General features: G+C 48.6%; 1 protein-coding gene across 1 annotated transcript; it reads right to left on the reverse strand.

Moving 5' to 3' along the window:
• Positions 1 to 1604: 1604 nt before the first annotated feature.
• Positions 1605 to 2057, reverse strand: LOC136993838 (olfactory receptor 226-like; the record flags this gene model as incomplete). The annotated part of the gene is made up of 1 exon (XM_067308787.1): positions 1605 to 2057. A coding segment is annotated over one exon (453 nt), but the record flags the coding sequence as incomplete, so codon positions are not given.
• Positions 2058 to 23007: the final 20950 nt, after the last annotated feature.

Below are 23007 nucleotides of genomic sequence, written 5' to 3' on the forward strand. Positions count from 1 at the left end.
CTGCTCCCCGGAGGATCCCCAATACACCAGTTAGGTGTGACGCTTGTCCTTTTCTCATATAACTCTCCCTTAACCACCGCTGAAATCCAGCCATCCCTCACCGTGCTGTCTGGAACTTGGCAGGGTCTCATTCTGTTCCCTGCAGTGTCCAATGATTTCTCATAGCCACTAGTTTCTCACGCCCTGTTCAGTTATCTCAACCCCAAGGCAGAGCCTAGGCGTCTGCCTGCATCCCCTAACCCTGTGTTGCCAGTGGAGCTGCGGGCCTGGATGGGAAGACCCAGGGTCACCACATCCTTCACTGTGGTGCACAAGGACCCAGCCCAGAGCAAGATGACTGAGCTGCCCAGGAGTGGCCAGGTGCTCTGCTGGGCTGAGCTTTGGTCACCCAAAATGCCGTAGCTTCCCTGGGGTCCCATGTGAGGAGACGGGCTGCAGAGATGAACTGGACCCAGTTTTCCTAAAAAGAGTTCACCCTTGTAGAATTCCCTTTGGAAATGGGATGCTAACACACAAAGTTTAAAAGAGCTGTTAACAGTAATTCTGCTCCTCAGAAGCCCTAACAAAATGAAATGCTGATTAGAAACAACTGCACAGGAGTAAAGCAATGGCAGTGTTTTCCCTTCCCCTGTGCTTTGTTTTTCCCTGTGGACTGCAAAATAAAAGGAGAAAAGGGATCTCTGTGTGCTGATTATTTCTCTAAAAGATGCTTCCTTTTATCAATTGTACATGCTTCTGCCCATCCCTTTGCCATGTAAAGATATGGATGGAGACAGAAGTGTAAAATAAGGGGGGGAATATATAATTTCGTTGATGGACAAGAAGAAAAAAGTGTGATAGAAGCATACATAGTTTATTTGAAAAAAATCTTGATGATGAAATAATCCTTCAGGAAAGAAAAGGAAGGTAGAAAATGCCAAATTCTCCAAGAAGAAATATGATGTTCTTTTTTTTCCCTCAGGAGAATGTATCCTAGAGTCATCAGTGGAGATAAAGCAGGGCTTTAAACAGTGGACATGCTGACCGTTTGTTATGAAAATATGAATTTTTAAGAAATCTCCCTCCAAAGTGAATAATAAAACTATCATCTGCAGGCTATCATTGACAAATCGATGAGGCTGTCTTCATCATACTAATGAAACTGAGAAGTGTTTTATGGATTTGAATCCAATGAATTTGAGCCCATTGTAGTGTCTGAGCTTAATTTTCGTGCTTAGCATCTTCTGTTATCAGGAAGAGAAGACGTTTTTGCGCTTTCCTCAACAGCCCTTGGACATTGTCCCCAGAGTTTTCAGCTAAGTTTCCTGAGACAACTTATGAAACCTTCCTTGTGTCAGCATGCACTGGCAGTCGATGTCCCAGCCCCAGCAAAGTGTGTGTGTGTGTGCAACATTTTATCAATATTTTTTGGATTTTCTTTATAATAACCCCCTGCAACCAAGGTGTGTGATATAATACATAATACATGATTAGAATTGCTGTCATGAAAAGCATCATGACTGGGGGAAAAGCCAAACCTTTGCATGGCCAAGGGCTTCCTTCAGGGCCAGCTTCACAGTCTTGTTTCTGAGACTGTAGATGAAGGGGTTTAAGAAGGGATACAGGACAGTGTTCAGCAAAGCTACAGTTCTGTTGGTCTCCAAGGAAACCCTTTCTGAGGGCTGTGCATAGAGAACAATGCAGCTTCCATAGACAATGGCTAAGGCAGTGAGATGGGAAGAACGTGTAGCAAAAGCTTTCTTCCTCCCAGATGCTGCTGGCATGTGCAGAATACAGTGGAAGATGCACATGTAGGACACCAGGATTAAACATAAGGAACCCAGCACTACAAATGATATCAAAATGGAGTCTGCTTTCCAAAGCAGGCTGGCGTCAGAGCAGGACAGTTTGAATAAGGGGGAGTTGTCACAGAAAAAATGGTGGATCTTGTTGGGGCCACAGAAAGTCAGCTTTGAGAGGAGGACCAGGTGGTAACTCGAGAGTGTGAAGCCTATGACCCACCCAGCACCAACCAGGTGGGAGCAGAGCTGCTGCTTCATGATGGCAGCATAATGCAAAGGTTGGCAGATGGCAACGTAGCAGTCAAAGGACATGACAACAAGGAGAGCGAATTCTGTAAAACCCAGGGCAAAATAGAAATAGCACTGGGCAAAGCAGCTGCTAAATGGGATTGTTCTCCTACCAGAGCTCAGAATCACCAACAGTTTGATGGTTGTGGAGGATGTGAACCAGATTTCCAGGAATGCCAGATTGCTGATGAAGAAGTACATGGGGGTTTGCAGGCGGTGATCCACACACACGAGGAAAATGATCGTTGTGTTCCCTGTCACTGTTGTCAGGAATATGAGTAGAAGGATCAGGGAGAGAAGCAGCTGTAGTCTTTGATCAAGCCCTGAGAAACCCTCCAGGATGAACTCAGCAACCACAGTTTCATTTCCTGCTCCCATGCCCAATTTCAGTACGTCCTGCTGAGACAGGAGCACGAAGAAGCAAGTGTGAGAATTTCACAGTCTCGACGGGAGGGTAGATCCTTCCTTCTTTGCTCCCTCGCTTGCTTCCTATGTAACACAGACAGAAATATTCCTCTCAGCCATTCATCACACCCAGATTTCTCTTCTTCACATTTCACTGAGAGGCCTCAGAGATTTTACTGTCTTCTTTCTACCTTTTCCAACCACTCACAAAGGATTCTTTCTCACAAGCACAGTATTGTAAAGAGGTTGTGAACTAGTTCATGCCATGCCTGGGAAATTCCCTGTTCACTTTGACCTATTGCAAACATCCATCACATCTGTGTTTCAAAAGGCAACCTAATCTCCCGGCAAAAGTACTTACTAGTACCTGCAGATGCCAGTCCATCCATGTAGATAAGTATGTTGAAAGTTATTGCTTCTACTTTTCAGTCCTTGCCTTTTTTGACTTGGAACTTCTGTGAGGCTGTTGCTTTCAAAACAAGCCAGTACTGAGCATCTCTTCTGTAATCCCCTGCTTTCTTCCACAGCTTCTTCCTCTCTGTTTCTCCAGAAGCATTGAGGAAACATTTTTTATTAAATGTCCTGACCTAAATGCCTCGCTTTCCCTTTAGGGGAAGGGGGAAATCTTCTCATCTTAAAGAGCTTAACAGCTGTCCTTTTGATTATTTGAAAAAGGAAGGGTCTGGAACAAACAAAACCAAAAATTTTTAGAAGTTAAGCACTTTGGTTGGAGCAAGTTAGCTTCCTCCCATCTTGTCAGTGCAGAGAGAGAGAAGAGCATCTGGAAGAGACTGGTAACACTTCTTTCACCTGTCGATTATGGTCTGGGAGGATCCCATCTCTAGAGCTCTCTCCTTGTCTCTGTTGACTACATAGGGAGCCAAAGAAAAATGAGTACAGACACCAGCTGCTCACAGACACGTCTAATGAAGTCAATGAAACTCACTATTTCTGTCTCCACCCTCTTAATTATTTTAGTAGCTAATTTCTTTTTCAAACCAAAGAACATGCCCAACAGAAGGAAGTCCAAAGAAAACATAAGCAATAAATACTGACGTTTTTCCCTCCACCTTTGCATTTGGTTTTAGACATATAAAGGAAAGGAACAGATGACTCCACAGATAGGATGCTTCAAGAGTGCAAGGGCAGGAGGAGGAGATGATGGGTTTCAAGCAGTGAAACAGAGCTTCTCCACAGACTGTGTTCTTAGTCTGCTGGCTGTCACCTAAAATCATGCTTCTCCTGAATGTGCTTTCTTAGAGGAACCTGCAAAGCTGCTGAGAGCTTACAGCAAAGCAGCTTCTCTGCTCACCACAGAGGTAACCCTCTTGAACCCTTTTATCAGGCTTTGGTTGGTTCAAAGGATTTGCTGTATTCAGGCCCCACGTAGCCAAAAATGGAGCTACCATATGCAGCAGTGACTATGGCAGTGTGAGATATGCAGGTGAAGAAGGCTTCTTATGGCTTTCCCAGAGGGTATTCTCAGGACAGTGCATCTAGTGCAGGCATCAGACACAGGGGTCAGTGTGAAGGAGCTCAGCAACATAGTGGAGAAGGGAACAAAGCTCATGTTTGAAGGTAGCTGGTGCCCATGCAGGTTGCTCTCATCAAAGGGATGAGGCCACAGAAGAAAGAGTCTCTTTACTGGGGACGCAGGGTACCTTGGTATATAAGATGGTGGAGCTGAGCAAGGATAGAGATGCCATCACCCAATGGATAAAGATGAGTGTGGAGCACAGCCAGGGCTTCATAAAGATGATACAGTGCAATGGGTTGCAAATGGCCCCACAGCAATCGAAAGACATCACAACAAGCAGGTTGAACTCAGCTGTGCCCAGGAGGATGGAAAGGAAGGTCTGGAACTGGCAAGCAGCCATGGGATGGTCCTAATCTCCAAGATGAGGCCGACAACCCTTTTAGGGGCAAAGGGAACCAAATATCTAAGAAGGAGAGGCTGCTAGGGAAGAGATATGCTAGGGGTGGAACTGGTTGAGCCAAATGATGGATATGATGACCATGGCAGTGAGCAGATAAATCACCCATGGCAGTGTGAAGAAGAGGATTTACATTTGAGGAGTGACTGAAAAGGCCTTGAGGAAGAATTTTCCCGCTGTGGTACGGTTGGAAGGATCCATTTCAGAATGCAGTCAGTTGAAAGTGTGACAGGAGTAACTAATGTCATGCATGGTGAAATTTGTCTTGCTGCCTTCATCAACTTTCCCTTCCCTTTTCCTAGTCCTACTTTTCCTTCTTGAGGTGGGAGACCAGAACTGCACAAGGGATTCTCATTTTCTCTTTGTTTATATCCAATGCCATGAAATAAATGTTGATGCTTTTTGTATCGTGAAAAGATCTTGAATGTCAGCCAGCACCAGTGTTTCACACCTGTGGTCAAACCCCCAGAAGTATGTAGCATATTCAGGAAACTCTCAGATTAGGACCACCAACGCAAAAACCCTAATGGGGTCTGCTTTGCTCATCGCCAGTTTTAATTGCATAGGAGAGTCTTGCACATCGTCCCCGCCAAGACCACTCATGGTTACTGAGCCTCCTTGGTGGGACGGAGTCCTGTGCAGAATGGGGAAGGGCAGTTTGCAGCATCTTAGTCTGGATGGTTTTGCTCATGGGGATCTGATCCAGTCCCGTAAACTCAGGGGGAATAAATTCCAGACAACATTCCTAATTGCCACAGCTGGTTTAACCCTGCTGCGACAGTAGTCCACGCGGTGAGCCCACCATTGATGGCCGTGGCAGTCGGCCAGGTTAAACAACCGCACCTAGCACCCACTCCATTAGGGAGGGGAAACGTTTTGGTTTTGCTGGTGCAGGGTGCAGAGAGTGTTGTGCAGCCTGGGACCCTGGGGCAGAGCCTCCATCCGACCGAGCTCCTCTCTAGTAAAATGAACTGCATCTGCCCCATTGTCCCACAGCCTTTACAGCCACTCTGACAACCCTTCGTGGGGCTGCTGCCTGTAGCGCCGCTGCGTATCCTGCAGTTCCAATGCTTTAAAATCGCCAGGAGTTGTGGTCCCTTCAAACTGGCTGCATTTGGTCCGGTGAGCCGCTGCTCTGCCACCGGCCGGGCAGCTGCCTCCCCCTCATGATCAGTGTCTGACTCCGAACTGGGGAGTTCATCGGGGTCCCAGATATTGCCATCCCAAATATTCATTCACCACTTCTAATTTTTCAGATATACTTCAGAAAGGAAACAGATGGGTCTTTTCCCAAGTATTCATAAATGCACTTTATAATATCAAATACACCCTTTTGGATGAAAAGAAATGAAAAATGGAAAATCAACATCTGTGGTTATTATGGTATATTGAACCAGAGTCAATGTGAGTCTGTACTACTTTTAGAATGACAGTGTATGAAACAAAAAAACATGCATTTCTGTTCAATGGTAACTTCTTTACACAACTAAAAATGGAAAGCATAAAAACAAGGGCTCAGAAGCATCATCTTCTGCAGTTGAAATATAGGCTATCTATCTGAGAAAGAAAACCCATGGAAGCTAATATCAAAGGTAATTCACAGGTGCTGGGAAATACAAAGAAAAGTGAAATAATTTTAATGTTTACAGAACACTCTGTCTTTTCTTTTTTTTTTCTTCTTTATATTCTCCATGATTTCCATCCCTTATTTGATTTGGGCTTTCCTGTCCCATGTTTAACCAAAGATATCCCAGATCTCTTGTGAAATACATATAAATATGCAGCTTAGAGTATTTGGATTATAAGAGGTCATCTTTCAGAAAGGCTTCTTTGGAGGAGTTTCTTGAAGATAACACTTCTGAGATCTGTCGAATCCCAAGTTTGCTTAGACTAGAGGCATAGTAGCTGCCCCTATCTCCTGCTAATAAAGTCTTATGGGGGGGGGGGTACTACCAATAAACATAATTGGTGCAGACTCTCTTTTCTTCTAACATGGCAGTATCCTAGAAACTCTTTGCTCTTAATTAACCATCCAAGTAACCTCCCAATCCAGTGAAATAAGTGTGGGCGGGGGGGGTCCTAATCTCTCCCCGCCAAAGGTTTCCCTGCCTTGGGGATCTCTGCTGCAACCCACACACCGCACACTGCCCCAGGCCCTGAAACAAGACGTCCAAGGCTGACTTCCAGGAGGAGGCCTCAGAGAGCAGCTTTGTGGGTGGGACTTTTTTCCTGTGGCATAGTTAACAAGGAAATGGTCTTGCCATGACGGAGCGCTCAGAGGTCCTCTTTCGAGCAGCAGTGCCACAGTCATTACCTTTTGAAATGGGTAAATAAGGAAAACTTCCAAAGACAGAGTATTTCTTCAAAAAATAATTGGCCTCTTGCAACCACTACCACCAGATGTGCATACTAAAGTGAGTGATGTTTCAAGGGCTCAGAGCTTATTTTTTTGTGCTGAAAATGAAGCAAATCACAACGTTGCTTTTGGACCCTGAAAATCGTTGCCTGCTGCTCAAGCACTTTCCTGCAAGTTGGCAGGAAATACATGAAGGGTCATAGCTGAGAATCAGCTTGCAAAGTTGAAGTGGTTTTATGCAAATAACTCTGCAAGGCCTTTCAGTATTATGGTCTTCACCTTTACGCATTCTCCTCTCTTCCCTAAGGGAGTCATTTCTAGCCTGACAGTTCAGGTGTCCACCTCAGCTGAGCACATTTTGCAATGTGTCACTAGGTTGCTGGAGGCCTGCAGCTTCTGAAATTCTTGCCAGGATCTCCAGCCAGGATGCTAACTCAACCCCCACATTCAGCTGAGCACATAAAACTAACCTCACCATCATCATCCAAGCCACGTGCCTGCTGCTGGTCTATGAGCTGCTAAGGCAGGAGTGATCTTGCATACACATGCCCCAGCCATGAGCCGCTGCTAGTCTATCAGAGGCTGAGTCAGAAGTGACTTCCCAAGCAAGAACACAAGCCTTGTCCATCAGAGAAGAGGAAAGGCCATCAGTAGCCACATGAGTTTGGTAGACGATTGTAAGGTCACCTCTATCTGAGCAGCTGATAAGCCAGCACTTGGCTAATGCTTGGGGCAATTGTTTGTGAGGTCACTTCTGCCTGAGGACCTGATAGGCCTCCAAGCGGCACAGGGCTAGGATGTTGATTGTGAGGTCATTCAGAACTGAGCAGCTGATAGGCCAGAAACAGTTACATGGCTTGGATGGTGACTGTGAGGTCACCTCTCTCTCAGCCTCTGATAGGCCAGCAGCAGGCCCATGGCTCAGGTGAGGATTGTGAGGTCATTGCTGCATGAATACCTGACTGGATGGAAGCCAAGACCATGCTGAGGTCGTTTCCATAAGGGCAGGTGAAAGACCAGCAGCAGGCCCATTGGCTTGGTGGGTGATTATGAGGTCAGTTGTGTCTGATCAGCTGATAGGCCACCAGGAGGCTGTTGGCTGGGGACATTTTTATGAGATTAGTTGTTTCTCAGAAGCTGCTTGGATAGTAGGAGACCCATGACCATAAAGATGAAAGTGAGGTCACTTCTGTCTCTGCAGGTGATGGACCAGGAGCAGGCACATGGGTGGGAAAGTGGCTGTGGGGTGACTTCTATGTGTGTAGTTGATAGGCCAGCACTTGACTGCTGTCTGGGGTAAGAGGTTGTGAGGTCCTGTCTGCCTGAGAACCTGACAGGCTACTAACAGGCACAGGGCTAGGATGTGGGTTTTGTGGTCACTCCTGTCTCTGGTGAGTGCCACTTGCTCTGTACAGAGGGTGAGGAGTGGCATGGACAGCCCTGGGCCATGAGTGGTTTTGGGCCACTGGACTCTGTGCGAGACACAGAAATATCTTTTTTAAGGGTGCAGGCTTGATAATACCAGAGATATTTAGAAAATGTCAATAAAAAATGAAAGAAGAGAGAAATTAAGAAAATGATCTAAAGCGGATAAATGTTTTGTTACACTTTCCAGCTTTTAAATATTTGTGTTCTTATTGTCTTTCTTTGCTTTGTTCTCTTTTTTCTTAATAGCCTGGTCTTTGCCACTGGATGCTTGTGGTGAGACGGCTGAGCTCTGCCCAAAAAGGTGAAGAACCGTTTTCAACATTTAAAGAAAAAAGGGGAGCATCTTTTCCTCAGCTGAAGTGGTAGAATATTTTTAATAAAATGTCAACATTTTCCCATGAAAAAATAATGGAAAATTTCAGGAAGGGTATGATTCTCAGGAGAAGAAATATTGACCTGTCCCTGGCTTCACATTAGCACTGCTCTGTCTATTATGCTGTGGATATAATCTCACTAATCTTTCATGTATTTTCACCTGTCCTCATTAAAGTAATCATTTATAAAGTTTCCTTTATGTCAGACTATCTGGACTATCTGGAAAACTTTCTGTAATTTTCCAGTCTTCCTCCTCCGCTTGCTCTTTATCCATCAGATACCTCTCAACTCTCCAGTTGCTGCTCTGAGCTTCAGGGAGTCTGAAGCTTGCCTCGTCTTTCAGGAGTCTCATTGTCTCTTTATCCAACTCCTCAGTTCTGTTTCTATCTATCCTTTCCTAGCTATCTGTCAAAAAACACTTCAAGGAGGGTTATTCCTTGTGGAAAGTGGCCCTCACTGGAGGCAGCTTGGATTTAACATACAGTTGAGGAGTGTATTTGACTTTTGATTAAACTGTATCATATTCTATTTTTGCTTGTTTGCAATTAAGAAAAATCCTCCTGTGTCTGCAGCTAGTTGTCCAAGGAAAGCAGGTGGGAATTGGTGCGTAGGAGCTGTAACATTCAGCTACAGACTTGAGTGGAAAAAGGTTAGGTTTTAACAGGAGTGACCTAAGTCCCCAGTGGCTGATGAGAGAAATGGCAGGGTTGGGGAGGTGAGGAGGAAGGTTGTCCATACAGGTTTCATATTGAAAATACTGCTTTTCCTATATGTCCAGACTTCACTAAGAGACCCTTTGGGTCAGTATGAATTGGAGAGTGTGGCTATCACTTATTCTGCAAGCTGAAAAATAAAGACAGCTTAAAAAGGAGAAATCCTTTCTTTTTCAGGTGCTTATTGAAATCTTGCTCTTGTAAATACACCCCTGAATCCTCTCCAATTAGCCACACAAGAATTGGAGAACTGAAGAAAATTATGAAGAGTGACATGCCTTGTTCGGGCTTTCTGCATTTTAATGGCCTCTCAAGTGTATTTGGTGCTGAGTCCATGAACCTCAGGTACTGAGAGGAGATTGAACAAGCCTCTCAAGAAGTTAGGGTCAGAAGTAAATCCCAAAGTTTCTTGGCGTGTTAATGGGTCCCACTGAGGGTCGTTACCAAAGAAGGCTCCCCAGGGGCTGATGAGAGCAGAAAGTTGGAGGCCTGACTGCAGGTAGGCAAAGGCAATGTGCAGGTGGCTCTGATGCCAAGTAAACCTGTGTCGGAGTGGGGGGAACGGGCCCGGAGTAACGATGAGTCTCAATATGAGTATGGTCGTTCTCCCTTTATTAGAACTTACACAAAGTATATATATCGACAAGCAATACGCATGCGCTAGCAATAGTTACATGATTGGTTACAGTTTCTGTCCACGCGCATAAAGCGGATATATGATTGGTGCAAAGTTGCTGTCCACGCTCCGTCGACATTTATGGAACCTAGTTCCGTTCTGACTTGTTTACCAGTTTTGTGAATACCTTCTTTTGTAGTGCTCAAGGCTGCTGCAAGGCTCGCTCGGCCGCTGCAAGGCTCGCTCGCCTTGGCCTACATTCCTTCCCTTACCCTGAGAACGGGATTGCTCATCCCAATCAGATCATGCCCTCTCTTGCTTAACCATTCCTCCACAAACCTGGATGAGTTTTGTCAAGCAGAATGGCCAGGCACTGACACCCAGTCCTGAGTAGGGTGATCCTTTCCCTCACTCTTTGCTCAGGGCTCTTCCTGGGGGCAGTGTGCGGGTGGGGGTGTGCAATGCTGAGTGCAGGACAATGATACAGCACCTCCTGAGTCCCCGGGGACAAGAAGGCAGTGAGGTCACAGTGCTTTAAGGAAGGATCTTCTTGAGGGCCTCAGTGGCAGGGATAACAGTCATAGTCAAGAAGACAAAGAACTCATTTTTATTGGCATCTTTCAGCCTTGGCAATGCCCCTGACTGTCTCCACCACAGGCTGTCCTACACCTGTGCCTGTTTCCCTGCAGACTGCAGACACCCAACATGCTTTGCCACCTTGCTCTCACCCATGGATCTCCCTACCTCTACTCATGTCTCTCTGTCCTCACTTGCTTTTCCTTGAAACACAAAGCCAGGGGATGATCACAGACTCCCTCTGGGTGACCTGTAGCACCACAGCTCTACCCTTCAAGTGACACTTCCTTTTCCTGAAGCCACATCTGAAACCTGAGAGCTGCAGTTGGTGGATCTTTCCCCTTCTCATGCTCTTTCCCACTACCAAGAAAGGCTCCACCATCTCTGAAACCACCCTTCAAGCACTCACAGGCTCCTACTCTCCTGTCCTTCACCTCCACTTCAGCAGGCTAAAGAAGCCCAGGTCCCCCAACCTCTCCTCATGGGCACAGTTATTCCTCCCTACTCACAGGACTTGACACTTCTCTTGTAAATCTTCATGAGGTGGCTGTTGTCCAAATCACCCAAGTTTCTTAAGGGCCTTCAGGACTGAAGTTCCTCTGTGTCAAAAAAAAAAGGAAAAAACACAAAACACAAACCAGCACCTTTGGGGAAAGCTATCTTGAGGGCCCTCTGCCAAACTTGCTTCCAGTTACCAACCTTTTTCTTCTTCTGAGGACCCAAACTGGATGCAGCATTCTAGATGTGGTCTAATGAATACTGACTAGAAGGGGATCATCATTTCCCTCCACCTCCTGGCTGTGCTCCTGGTCATACAGCCCACAGTGCTTTTTGGCCTTCTTTGCTGCCAGGGAATGATTCTGGCTCATATTTTGCCTCCTGTCCACCAGGACCCTCAGGTCCTTTTCCACAGAGCCATTCTCCAGGCACTCAGGCCCCAGCTTGTAACACTGCAGGGTGTTGGTCTATGCCAGGTGCAAGACCTGGCCTTTGTCCTTGCTGAATTTAGTGGTTTCTGAAGCTTATTCCTCCTGCCTGTCTATGGCCCTCTGAATGGCAGCCCTCAAGCATGAGACTGGTCTCCCCCTTTCAGCATGGCGAGTGTTGCCTCCTCTGTGTCACTAATAAAGATGATAAACAGGACTGGTTCCTGGAGAGATCAGTGGTGCTCCACTGCTCTCTTGGCTCCAGGAAGAGTACTACCCATTCGCCACTGCCCTCTGAGCCTCATCATCCAAGCAGCTTTTTACCCATCCGGTTGTCTATCCCTCTAGACAGTAAGGTTCTAACATGCATACAATAATATTGTGGAAGACAGTGTCAAACACCTTGCTAAAGTCCAGATAAAAGTCATTTACTCTTCTCCAGCCACAGATACAGTTATTTAATCATAGAAGGCAATCATGTTGGTGAGGCACAATTTACCCTTGGTAAATCCATGCTGACTGTTCTCTATCACATTCTTCTCCCTCATGTGCCCAGAAATGTGATCCAAGAGGATTCGCTGCATGACATGCTCCTCACCAAAGAGAGCCTGAACTGCCTGCAGCTTCCCAGGTAGTCCTGTTGGCCTTTCTTGAAGATGGATGAAACATTTGCCTTTCTCAAGTTATTCGGACCTCGCCCAGTCTGCACAACCTTTCAAAGATGATAGCGAGTGGCCTTGCTATGGCAGCAGTCAGCTCCCACAGCATCCTCATATGCAGCCCATCCAACCCCACTGACTTGCACAGTTTGTTTTTGCTAACGTCATCCACTGCTGGTTGTTTTTCTCCTCAGGAGTCCTGACTCCAGGCACAACAGCGGGGGAGATCTTTTTGGTGAAAATGGAAGCTAACAAGGCATTGATTTCTTCAGACCTATCTGCATCTGCTGTTACTACATTCCCTGCCCCATTCAGCAGTGAGACCACCTTCTCCTTTTTCTTCTTACTGAAGCAGTAGCAGCTCATCTTCATGCCCTTGACATCCCCTGCAAGTGTCAATGCTAGGGGAGCTTTGTCTTCCCTGACACCATCTCTGCTTCGCTGGACAATATTTCTAAATTCCTCCTTTGCAGACTCTCCCTCCTTCCCATTTCCATTCGCTGCCTTATTGTCCTGGAGCTCACGTGTGAGTTCCCTGTTTAGCCAAGCTGGTCCCCTGACACGTCTACTGGTTTTCCTGAGTATCATGATGGACTATTCTTGTGCTTGGTGGATGGTGTCCTTAAGGACCTGCTGGCTCTCCTGAGCTCCTGTGTCCTTCAGAGCTGCCTCCCACGGGATTCCCCCACCAGGCCCCCAAAGAGGCCAAAGTCTGCTCCTCTGAGGGCCAGAGTCTGTACTCTGCTGCTGTCCTTCCTCACTCCCTTCAGGTCTGCGACTCCACTTTTTCATGGTCACTGTAGGCAAGGCTGACACTGACTTTCCCATCCCTGCTCAGTTCCTCCTTGTTTGCAATCTCCACATCCAGGAAAGCATCACCCTTCTCAGCCCATCTGCCAGATGTGCCAAGAAGTTGTCCCTGACACCTTCCAAAAACCTCCTGGACTCCTTGCACTCTGCTGTTTGTCCTTCCAATGAATGTCAGGGAGATTAAGATCTCCTGATAAGAACCAGGGCCTGTGACACACAGACTTCCTCAGGTTGCTTAAAGGAGATTGCATCCACCTCCTCACCCACATCAAATGGTCTGTAGCTCCCATCACAATGTCACCTTTACTCTCATGCTCACCCACAAGCTCTCACATAGCTCCTTGTCCATCCCAGGGAAGAGCTCCATACCTCTGAGCTGCCCCTTCACACAAAGGCCATCCCCCCTCCGTGTCTTCCCTCACAGTCTCTCCTCAAGACCTTGTACCCAACCAGCATAGCCCTCCAGTCACGTGAGTGACCCCACCACATCTCAGTTATTCCAACCATGTTTCAGTCCTGTGACAACTTGTGCATCTCCATCTGCTATTGTCTGTGCCCCAGGCTGCGTTCACATGCACATATTTGGGTCGCAGAGCCTCAGGTGTGGCACAGAGTGTAGATTGCTCATGGTGAGTCATGTTACCAAGAGTCAAGGACACCGTATGTGCAATGGCCCACTTCAGTGCAGGGACATGCTGGCATAGATAGCAGGTGGCAATGTAATGGTGAAAGGAGGTTTCCACTAAGGGAGCAAACCCCGCAGTACCTGAGGCCAGAGGAAAGCAGAGCTGGGCTGTGCAGAAATGGCAGGAGAGGATTTTACTGCCTGAGCTGACTTTGTAGCACCGCAGGGCCTGTGACAGAGGTGAACTGATCTCCAGGAAGGACAAGGTGCCAGTGAAGAAGTCCCTGGGCCTGGACAGCCTGTGATGCAGCCATCCTGTGGACATCATTAGCACAGTCCCTGTTCTTATCATCTGGGATGAGAAGAGGTTCAGGAGTAGGAGAGCTTGAAGGGTTTGAGAGTGCAGGGACATAAGTGGAGTCCTTGATGTGATGTGCCTCCCATTTATGCAGCTGCTTGGATGTAGACGTGATGGACTTTGCCTAAAGGCAGTGGTGGCATTCAGTTATTTGGGCACAGCTAGGAAACCAGAGAGGCCCTGGGGCATTTGCCCAGCAACCACTCCAAAAGGACATGGCTTTCCTGTAGGTCCCATGATGGATCTGCTAGAGGCCTGTGGTTGTGCTGGACACCCCAGGCATCTGACATGGCCCTGCCTATGGCCGATTTTTAGGTCATTAAATCAAGGCGCCGCACTGAATTACATGAACTGTTTGCAATGTAGAGATGTGCATGAGTCTCAGCTTCCTAGGGAGTGGACCTCTAGGAGCAGTAGCAGGTATCCGGTGTCATTTCAGATGGCCAAGAAAATTTCCCACCTGGCACCAACCTCATGCTCTAGAAGGATGTGGGTCTCCTAGTTGCTCCATCAGAGCAAGCAGACACTGGCACATGCCTTGCACCACCTCTGTCTCTTCAGATGTCACCAAGGGTTTGTGTGTGAGCAACTGACTCCCATCCTCCATCTCCACTGATTACAATGGGAGCTTAGACAAGGTGCTCACATGCAGACATGTCTGTTGGGCACACTTCAGCTTTGGCAAGGGCAATCCCACCTCCTGTGTGTTTGTGGAATTCAGGGGAGGGATCTGAATCCCACTCCAGCCCAGGGGTTTCTAACCTGGCATGAGATGTCCAGATTGACTCATCTGAATTAACACCTGAACCATAGGTAAATTAATTCTCTTCTTGCCCCTGTCTAGGTGTCCTGCCTTGTTAAGAGGTGGGAATAGGATCTTCCGGACTGGGACATTTCCGTCTCTCATAAATAATCATTTTCTGATGAGACAAATTGCAATGCTGGGACCAGTCTCTCTTCACTGTGTTGAGAGAGACCATCAGTGATTATTTTGGTCTACCTCAGTGAACGTTTCCCAAGAGGAGGGAGTACAAAGGAGAAATGAAGTCACACCTTCAGCTAGGCCACTGTTCCCGAGTGGGGCCAGTCTGCTGGGACAGAGGGAACTCATGGCAACAGGTCAGCACTGCTGAGAGACAGCTCTGTGCAAGATCATCTCCTCTGCAGAGAGCAGCAGGGCTCCAGGCACTGCCTGCTCTTGCTGACATGAGATGAGACAAGACGGAGAGAAGCGAAAGGCAGTGTGGAGTGGGAGGAGAGAGGAGAGCTCACAGAGGGACAAATCTTCACAGCCCCTGACACAGTAAGTCTCTGGCTGTAGAGCAATACTACTGGAGCTGCTGGAGGGGTCTTCTAAACCCATTGCATCCCATGACTGCTCGGTTCTTTAGGATTGCTCCTGTCTTCTTGAGTGCAGAGAAGGAGGAGGTGCTTCTAAAGCAGGGAATCCCAGCCACACCATCGCAGGGACAGGGCATCCTGCTACCTTCTTGCCGGGATGCTGCAGGGGTGTGAAGCCACGGAGTGCACCCAGGTCTGCCCAGGGCTGTAACTGAGAGCAGTGTCCCTGCACCCCAGGGTGCTGTGTGCCTGGGACAGTGACTCTGCCTCCTGCGAGGGTCAGCACTCAGCCTGTCCAGGGAACTCCCCTACAGCGTTGTGGGGATGATCGACCCTATCAGGGCAGGTTCATTCTCCCATTGAGAGTGTTCTGTATGGGTCAGGGCTGCTTGCAGCTCTAGCTCATGCACAGGACATTTCAGAGGGAACTTTTCAAGAGGAAGGTGAAGGCAGGGATTTCCTGAAAGAGAAGCCAATTTCCTGAGGTGGTGCTTTAACTTTCCTGCCACCTGGCAAGGGGAAAATGGAAATGGAGCTGTCAGCTTTGAACAAAGGACTGAAACTCCTTAACAGTTTCAATGAGCAGTCAATGGGTCTGCTAGAAACTTCTGAAAGTCCCTGCACCCATCCCTTAGTCTATAGACAGCACCAGCTTCCCCTTTGCTGGCCTCAGCAGCGTTTATCTGCCCTGTTCCTTAGCACCTCCAAAAATGGTTATGCTCCTGGACAGTGCCCTGCTGCTGGGAGGTTTCTTTAGGGCAGAAGTGAGCACACTGGGGAAGGTGTGGGCATTGCAGGGACTGACCATGACTTGCCCAAATCCATCCTCCCATGATGTTTCTAGAAGCAGTTCCCTCTCATTCCCTGCCCAGCTCTGATGCCTGGAGCTGTCCCTGCTGGGAGCTGTTTCTCTGTCCCAACGTCTTTTTCCTGGTTGGTGCTTACAGACCCCATCCCACGCTCTGTGCACTTGGTTCTGCCCTACAGAAAGCTCCCACAGGCAGGGCACTGTCCAGGGGCGTCTCTGTGTTTGCAGGTCCTAAGGAGCAGGTCAGACAAACCCTCATGAGGCCAGAGAAGGTGATGCTGGTGCTGCCTGTAGGCTGAGGTAGAGATGAAGGGACTTGCTGTGCTTTCTCTCAGACCTTTAGATCTGTCAAAATGATGGGGGGTATTCAGCTGCAGTTAAGACACCAACCCTGTGTGTCCTGCATGGTGTGGTCTTCATGGCAGTGAGAAGCACCAATCCCTTTCCAACCTGTGAGGCTTCTGGCAATGCATTTCATCAGGTTGGGTGACTGGCACAGCAGCTCCTGGGGGGCAGAGAGGCGTATCACCCTGTCTCCACTGCTCTCTCATCTGGGAGACCTTATGGCTGACTTAGGTTGGCTGACTCTCCTTTAAGGAGAATCCACCTTGGACCCTTGACTGTTTCTCCGGGGTGATCTGCCAACTTGGAAGCTGCCCTCCAGCAGAGCACAGCTTCCCTCTAGCATTTCTGCGATATGTGAGCCAGATACACTCTTCACTCTCTCCATCTCTGGGCTGAGAGAGAATTTGGAAATCTTCACTGTGAAACTGAACTCCTCCACTCTCGGCTCAGTCCACTTTCTTTCTCAGAGGAACTTGTGAGTGTGATTGTCCTTTAGCTGAGGGAGGTGCAAGTGCAGCACAGCGAGGGGAAAAACTTATTGACAGACCAGATCCTGTGACTCTGTACAAAGTCACAGTGAGCTCTTTATTTCCCCTTGGCATGCACAAGTGCTCATGCTGAGAGCAACTGAAATGCCAGAGATTTCTACCCCAGCAGAGAATCCTCCCACGGTAAGATAGAGGCACCTAAAAACTAAATAAATATATAAACGGACTCCTCCACTGAAGATCATTTTCTGAAGAAAATGGGTTTCAGAATGTTGAGCAGCCCTTTCACATAAGGAGTGGATGCAATCTGCTGCAGGATGTGCACATCAGAGCTAGCCACTTCCCATTCCCACTGCAGTGCCTGGAGGAAGGGTGCGGACAGTAAATTGACATGAGGACAGAGTCTATCTCATTGGAACAGAGACGTCCAGAAAGTGTGAGGTCACCCCCTGCCTTCACTTGACTGCTTCTCTCCCTTGCTAGAGTGGGCGACGGTGTGACTGGTTCAGCTACAGACACCTCTGTCCAAGAGGGCAAGGCTGGGGGAGATAAAGCCCTCACAAGGGTCTTCTCTTTCCGAGACAGCTGGCATGAGTGCTGTATTCACCACTCATGGCAAATAGAGAATAGTCCCACTGGGTCACTGGACCAAGTTCCCTCTGCCGAGCTCATGGCACAAATCCCCAGGTATCCCATGGAATATCTGGGACTGTTTGACACCTCCATTTACACCCCCGGCAGAGCAGAACGGGCTTTTCCGGAGACCACGGCAGGGTCCCCTGCTCAGTGTGGCACACACAGCCAGCACAAACAGAGCTCAAGCAAGGATTCTGAAAGAAGGAGAAGGACAGAGGAAATGTGGGGGTACTATGAGAAATGGAATGGGTTTGGCTCAGAGAAGCCTGCTCTCACTTGGCACTGTCTTTTCCTCCTCAGACAGACCCACATGCCCAGGGGGAGCAAATGTTCAACAGCAGCTTCCTCAACGAGTTCCTCCTCCTGGCATTTGCAGACATGCGGGAGCTGCAGCTCTTGCACTTCTCACTCTTCCTGGGCATCTACCTGGCTGCTGTCCTTGCCAACAGCCTCATCATCACAGCTGTAGCCTGTGACCACCGCCTCCACACCCCCATGTACTTCTTCCTCCTCAACCTCTCCCTCCTCGACCTTGGCTCCATCTCCACCACTGTCCCCAAATCCATGGCCAATTCCCTTTGGGACACCAGGGCCATTTCCTACTCAGGATGTGCTGCCCAGGTCTTTCTGTCTCTCTTCCTGTTGTCAGCAGAGTGTTCTCTTCTCACTGTCATGGCCTACGACCGCTTTGTTGCCATCTGCAGACCACTGCACTATGGGACCCTCATGGGCAGCAGAGCTTGTGTCAAAATGGCAGCAGCTGCCTGGTCCAGTGGTTTTCTCAATGCTGTGCTGCACACTGCAAACACATTTTCGATACCACTCTGTCAAGGCAATATCCTGGGCCAGTTCTTCTGTGAAGTTCCCCAGATCCTCAGGCTCTCCTGCTCAGGCTCCTACCTCAGGGCAGTTGGGGTTATTGTGGTTAGTGTTTGTTTAGCCTTTGGGTGTTTCATTTTCATTGTGCTGTCCTATGTGCAGATCTTCACAGCTGTGCTGAGGATCCCCTCTGAGCAGGGCAGGCACAAAGCATTTTCCACGTGCCTCCCTCACCTGGTTGTCGTCTCCCTGTTTGTCATTACTGGCTTATTTTCCTACCTGAAGCCCCCCTCCATCTCCTCCCCAGCTCTGGATCTGGTGGTGGCTGTCCTGTATGTGGTGGTGCCTCCAGCAGTGAACCCTCTCATCTACAGCATGAGGAACAAGGAGCTCAAGGAGGCACTGAAGAAACTGATTCAGCTGGTACTATTTCAGCAGCAATAAGCTGCCCACCTCTCTTTACTCAGCTCTTGTGCTTTCAGCGTTCTGTCTGTGATAATTGTGTTTGTACTCAAAGGTTTGAATTCATCCCATGTCTGGAAAAGAGTAAAGGAGCAATTGTGTGCTTGGGGGGAAAAATAAATGAAAGCTTCTTTCTATATGTGTCAACTCAGGGCAGGCTGCTCCACTGCTGGAGCAACTGGAGTTGCTTGAGGAGCCCTGGGACCAGGACTCTTGTGCCCTCCTGGGGAGAGGGGCTGGCACAGAGTGGCTGCATGTAGTCCGGGTTAAGGTCTCCCAGATGAGGGAGCAGTGGAGACGGGGTGACACCCCTCTCTACCCCCCAGGAGCTGCTGTGCCCTTCAGGGGGGCTGCGGCTGTGCTATGAGTGCCCAGAGCACTGCAGCACCCTGCGGTGGGCACTGCTGCGGGGCCACCTCTAGAATGGACTGCTCTGCTGGGCTGGACTGGGGTGGACAGGGGAGGTGGGGAGAGCGGGGGAGGGCCTGGCTGGGCTGGTCCATTCTTTGATCCTTTAAGGAGAAAATGTTTTTCTTTTTTTCAAGTGGAATGTCCTGTGTTTCCACTTGTGCCTGTTGCCTCTTGTCCTTCCACTGGGCATCTTCTAGCAGAGCTTGGCTCTGATTTCTTGATATCCTCCCATTTGGTCACTATAAACAGCAACAACCTCTCCCCTGAGCCTTCCCTTCTCCAGGCTCAACACACCCAGGTCTCTCAGCATCTCCTAATGCCTGATGGGCTCCAGGCCCAAACCATCATTCTGGCCTCTGCTGCTCTCACTCCCATCTCTCACCATACTTCTTGCCTGGGGGAGCCACAGCTGGACATAGCACTCCACATGCAGCTCACAAGTGCTGGATGGAGGGGCCTCCATCGCAGGCTGCTCCTCTGCAAAGGGCAGAAACCCCGATGTTCCCAGCACAGAGCTGACATTGACGCAGCATCCAGAACTCGGCCAGCCCCAGAGGCCTCAGCCCTCCCCAGCCCAGCAGTGGGGCCCCAAGCAGGCCTGCTTGCCTTGCCTCACTGCCCTCCACACTCCTGTCCCCTCCATGCCCTGTCCCAGCCCTGGCGCTGGCCAGCTGCCCTGGGCTGGGGCAGCTCCAGCCCCCAAGAGGGGGAAGGGGCACGGGGGGAACAGGCTGGGGGGAGGCCAATGTCCCACTGCCAGGCTGGGGCTGGATCCCTGGCATAAGGAGAGGTGGGGATCAATACAGGGATCATTAACAGTACAAGCACAGGATGTAACATCGGTTGCAATACACTGGTAGCTTTGGGGGAAAAACCTTTAAAGATATCGTACTCGTGATGCTCAGTAAGGCTGCTTTCCACTTTTACTAACAGAATGTGCTCATTATTATCATATATCATTGTTCCTTTTCTTTCTTCTAAGCATGTTCCCATTTTAGACAGATGCTGAGTAACCTTGGTGTTTTGTTTGTGAAGGTTGTTGAGTTGAGGGAAGGTTACTCCAAGTGTTACTGATGTATTAAATGGTGCAAAAATAACACATCCTCTGTTCAGTCAAGTGAGAAGTTAACCAGTAAGTCTGCCTGGCGATTTGGTCAATAATATAAGTCACATTACTATGGCAAATGCTGCTTTTCATGTCTGTAGTACCCATTTCACTCCACTGTAAAACCGCCTGCAGCTTCCCATCCAGTGTGTTATTACATATAGTTACATTTGGACATAAATGTAACTATAGTTAAATGAAAATATAGTTAAATGTAAATGTAAATATAGTTAAATGTAATCATAGTTAGTGTAACATTATTGTCTACTATCAGTCCTTGACCTCGTGCTATTACAGCTGGTATTCCTCTTGTTACTGTAGTTTTAAAGATGGGTTGCGACTTACCTTCAATACTCAAGTTCTCCCATGGGCCATGTGAAAAGGCAGAACCTGTTAGAGACAGGTTTCAGGTGTCTGTTGCAGTTATCAGTGTTCCCACAGTGAGAAGGTAACACCACGCTTCACTGCAAGAGAAGACACTTAGGTCTCGGACATCATCCAAGCCTCACTTATGGTTCACATGCTTCCTTTAGTGTCTACAGCATCCCATACTCCTTTTGCTTTGTAAAACAGCAGAGTCACCCTGACTGATCCCTGAGTTGGGTGTTTAACCACAACCTCATCTCCAGAACTTTGAGAGAGTTTCACTTCTGTTTTAACAGGAATTCATGCAGCTGCTGACACAAACGCCTTATCTATGAGACTTCCCATGGGCGTTTGTCACTTATTTAGCCAACCTCCCACAACCGGGATCCCCACTTAGAAGTATTCTACGAGAGAAGAGTCACTCTGGTGTAGCTGTTGTTTCCATCATCCATTCTATCTTTCTACTACCCCACTACTTTGAGATCAATACGACAGGTGGAAAGTCTGCCGAACTCCATTTGAAGCACACCAGGTTTGCACTTCTTTATTCTTCAGATGTGATCCATTGTCAGGTTGTATTTCTCTGGGAAAGTAGCAAGCCACTGGTTCAAACCAGCACTGCTTGCTAGACCACTTGCAGCTCTGGTAGGGTGCACGTTCCCTGTACCGATAATTATTTCTACTCCTGTAAGGATGCATTTCCAGCCTTCAGGTGGAATTTCCAGCCTTCACAAACCACAAACAGCATCCACGGGCCTAACAGCGACCTATCAGGCACTGAGCCACAAGTGACCTCACAACCACAAACAGCAGCCATGGGCCTAGCACTGGCCTATCAGGTCCTGAGCCACAAGTGACCTCACAACCACAAACACCAGCCATGCACCTAGCACTGGCCTATCAGGCACTGAGGCACCAGTGACCTCACAACCACAAGCAGCAGCCAATTCCTGCTTCTGGTCTATTGAGTATTGATGCAATAGTTACCTCACAGTCAATTCCAAAGCCACATGCCTGAAGCTGCCCTACAAGTGTCTGAGTCACAAATGACCTCACAAGCGCAAACAGTAGCAATATGCCTTCTGCTTGGATATCTGGTAATGAGGCACAAGTGACCTCACTATCAGCCCTGAAGCTATCTGCTAGCTGCTCACCTGTAACATACTCAGGAAAATGTGGCCTCACGAGCACAAAGAGCAGCTGTGTCCCTGCCGCTGCCCTCCAAGGTACTCAGGGAGAAGGGACCTCACAATATGCCCCAAAACCATGCTCCTACTGTTGCCCTACTACGTACTGAGGCAGAAGTGAGCTCAGAAGCACAGCAGCTGCAATGTTCTTGCAGCCTGCTCACTCACACAAAGGCACTCAGGAGATGCTGGCATTTAGTACAAGGGTCTTGGACTCATCCTATATGGCACCACAACCTTCGAGGAAAAGGAGGGGGCACAGTAGCTTTTGCTGAGCGGGCTGGCAGTAACAGCAGTTGTAGGATGCAGAATTTGCAGCACAGCAGATGTACCAGGAGGTGAACCCACACCCCAAGTCACCCACAGAAGCCAGGTGCATTCATGGAAGCTTTTGCATCCATACGTAGACCCTTCTTAGTCACTTGCAGCTGCTTTCACAGAGGGCTCATGATGCTGGCCAAGATGTTGACAGGTACAGGGACACACCCTGGCATCCTGCCTCCATCCTCAGGGGCTCTAGGACTGCACTGGGAACCTCATGAGTGGAGCAACCTAGAAAGAAAGAAAGAAAGAATCGGAGTGTTACTGTCAGTTCTGCTGGTCTTATATAGTCACAACAGGCAGGGGCCAATGTCTCCCCTCTGTGCTGAGCTGTATTGGTGAGAGTACACCCAGCAGGGCCACCGAGACATTCGACTCCTCTTTTTGGCACAGCTGATACCATGTCTGTATACCAGGTCCAGTTTGGGCTATCCAGTTCTGCAAAGGCACTAACACACAGCAGGGAATCCAGCACAGGGACACCAAGATGGTCAGGGGCTGGAGAGGCTGCGAGAGCTGGGTTTGTTCAGCCTGGACAAGAGAAGGCCAAGGGGGATCTTCATGCTGTGCACAGCTACCTTATGGAGGGCACAGAGAAGACGGAGCTGGATTTTCCTGGAGGTGCACACTAATAGCATGAGAGGCAACAGGGACAAATTGCACAATGGGAAATGCTTCTTAGATGTTAAGAAGAAACCTTTTTCTCTGTGATGGTGGCCGAAATGTGTCACAGGGATCCAGAGAGGTTCTCAGATCTCCATCCTTGGAGATAATCAAAACTTCACTGGAAAAGGCCACAAGATACCTCGTCTACTGGCACCTGCCTTAAGCAGGGCGTTGGAGCCCTACCTCCACATGTCTCCCCCAT

This window comes from Apteryx mantelli, chromosome 20 (assembly GCF_036417845.1).
Source record: "Apteryx mantelli isolate bAptMan1 chromosome 20, bAptMan1.hap1, whole genome shotgun sequence".
Lineage (NCBI taxonomy): Eukaryota > Metazoa > Chordata > Aves > Apterygiformes > Apterygidae > Apteryx > Apteryx mantelli.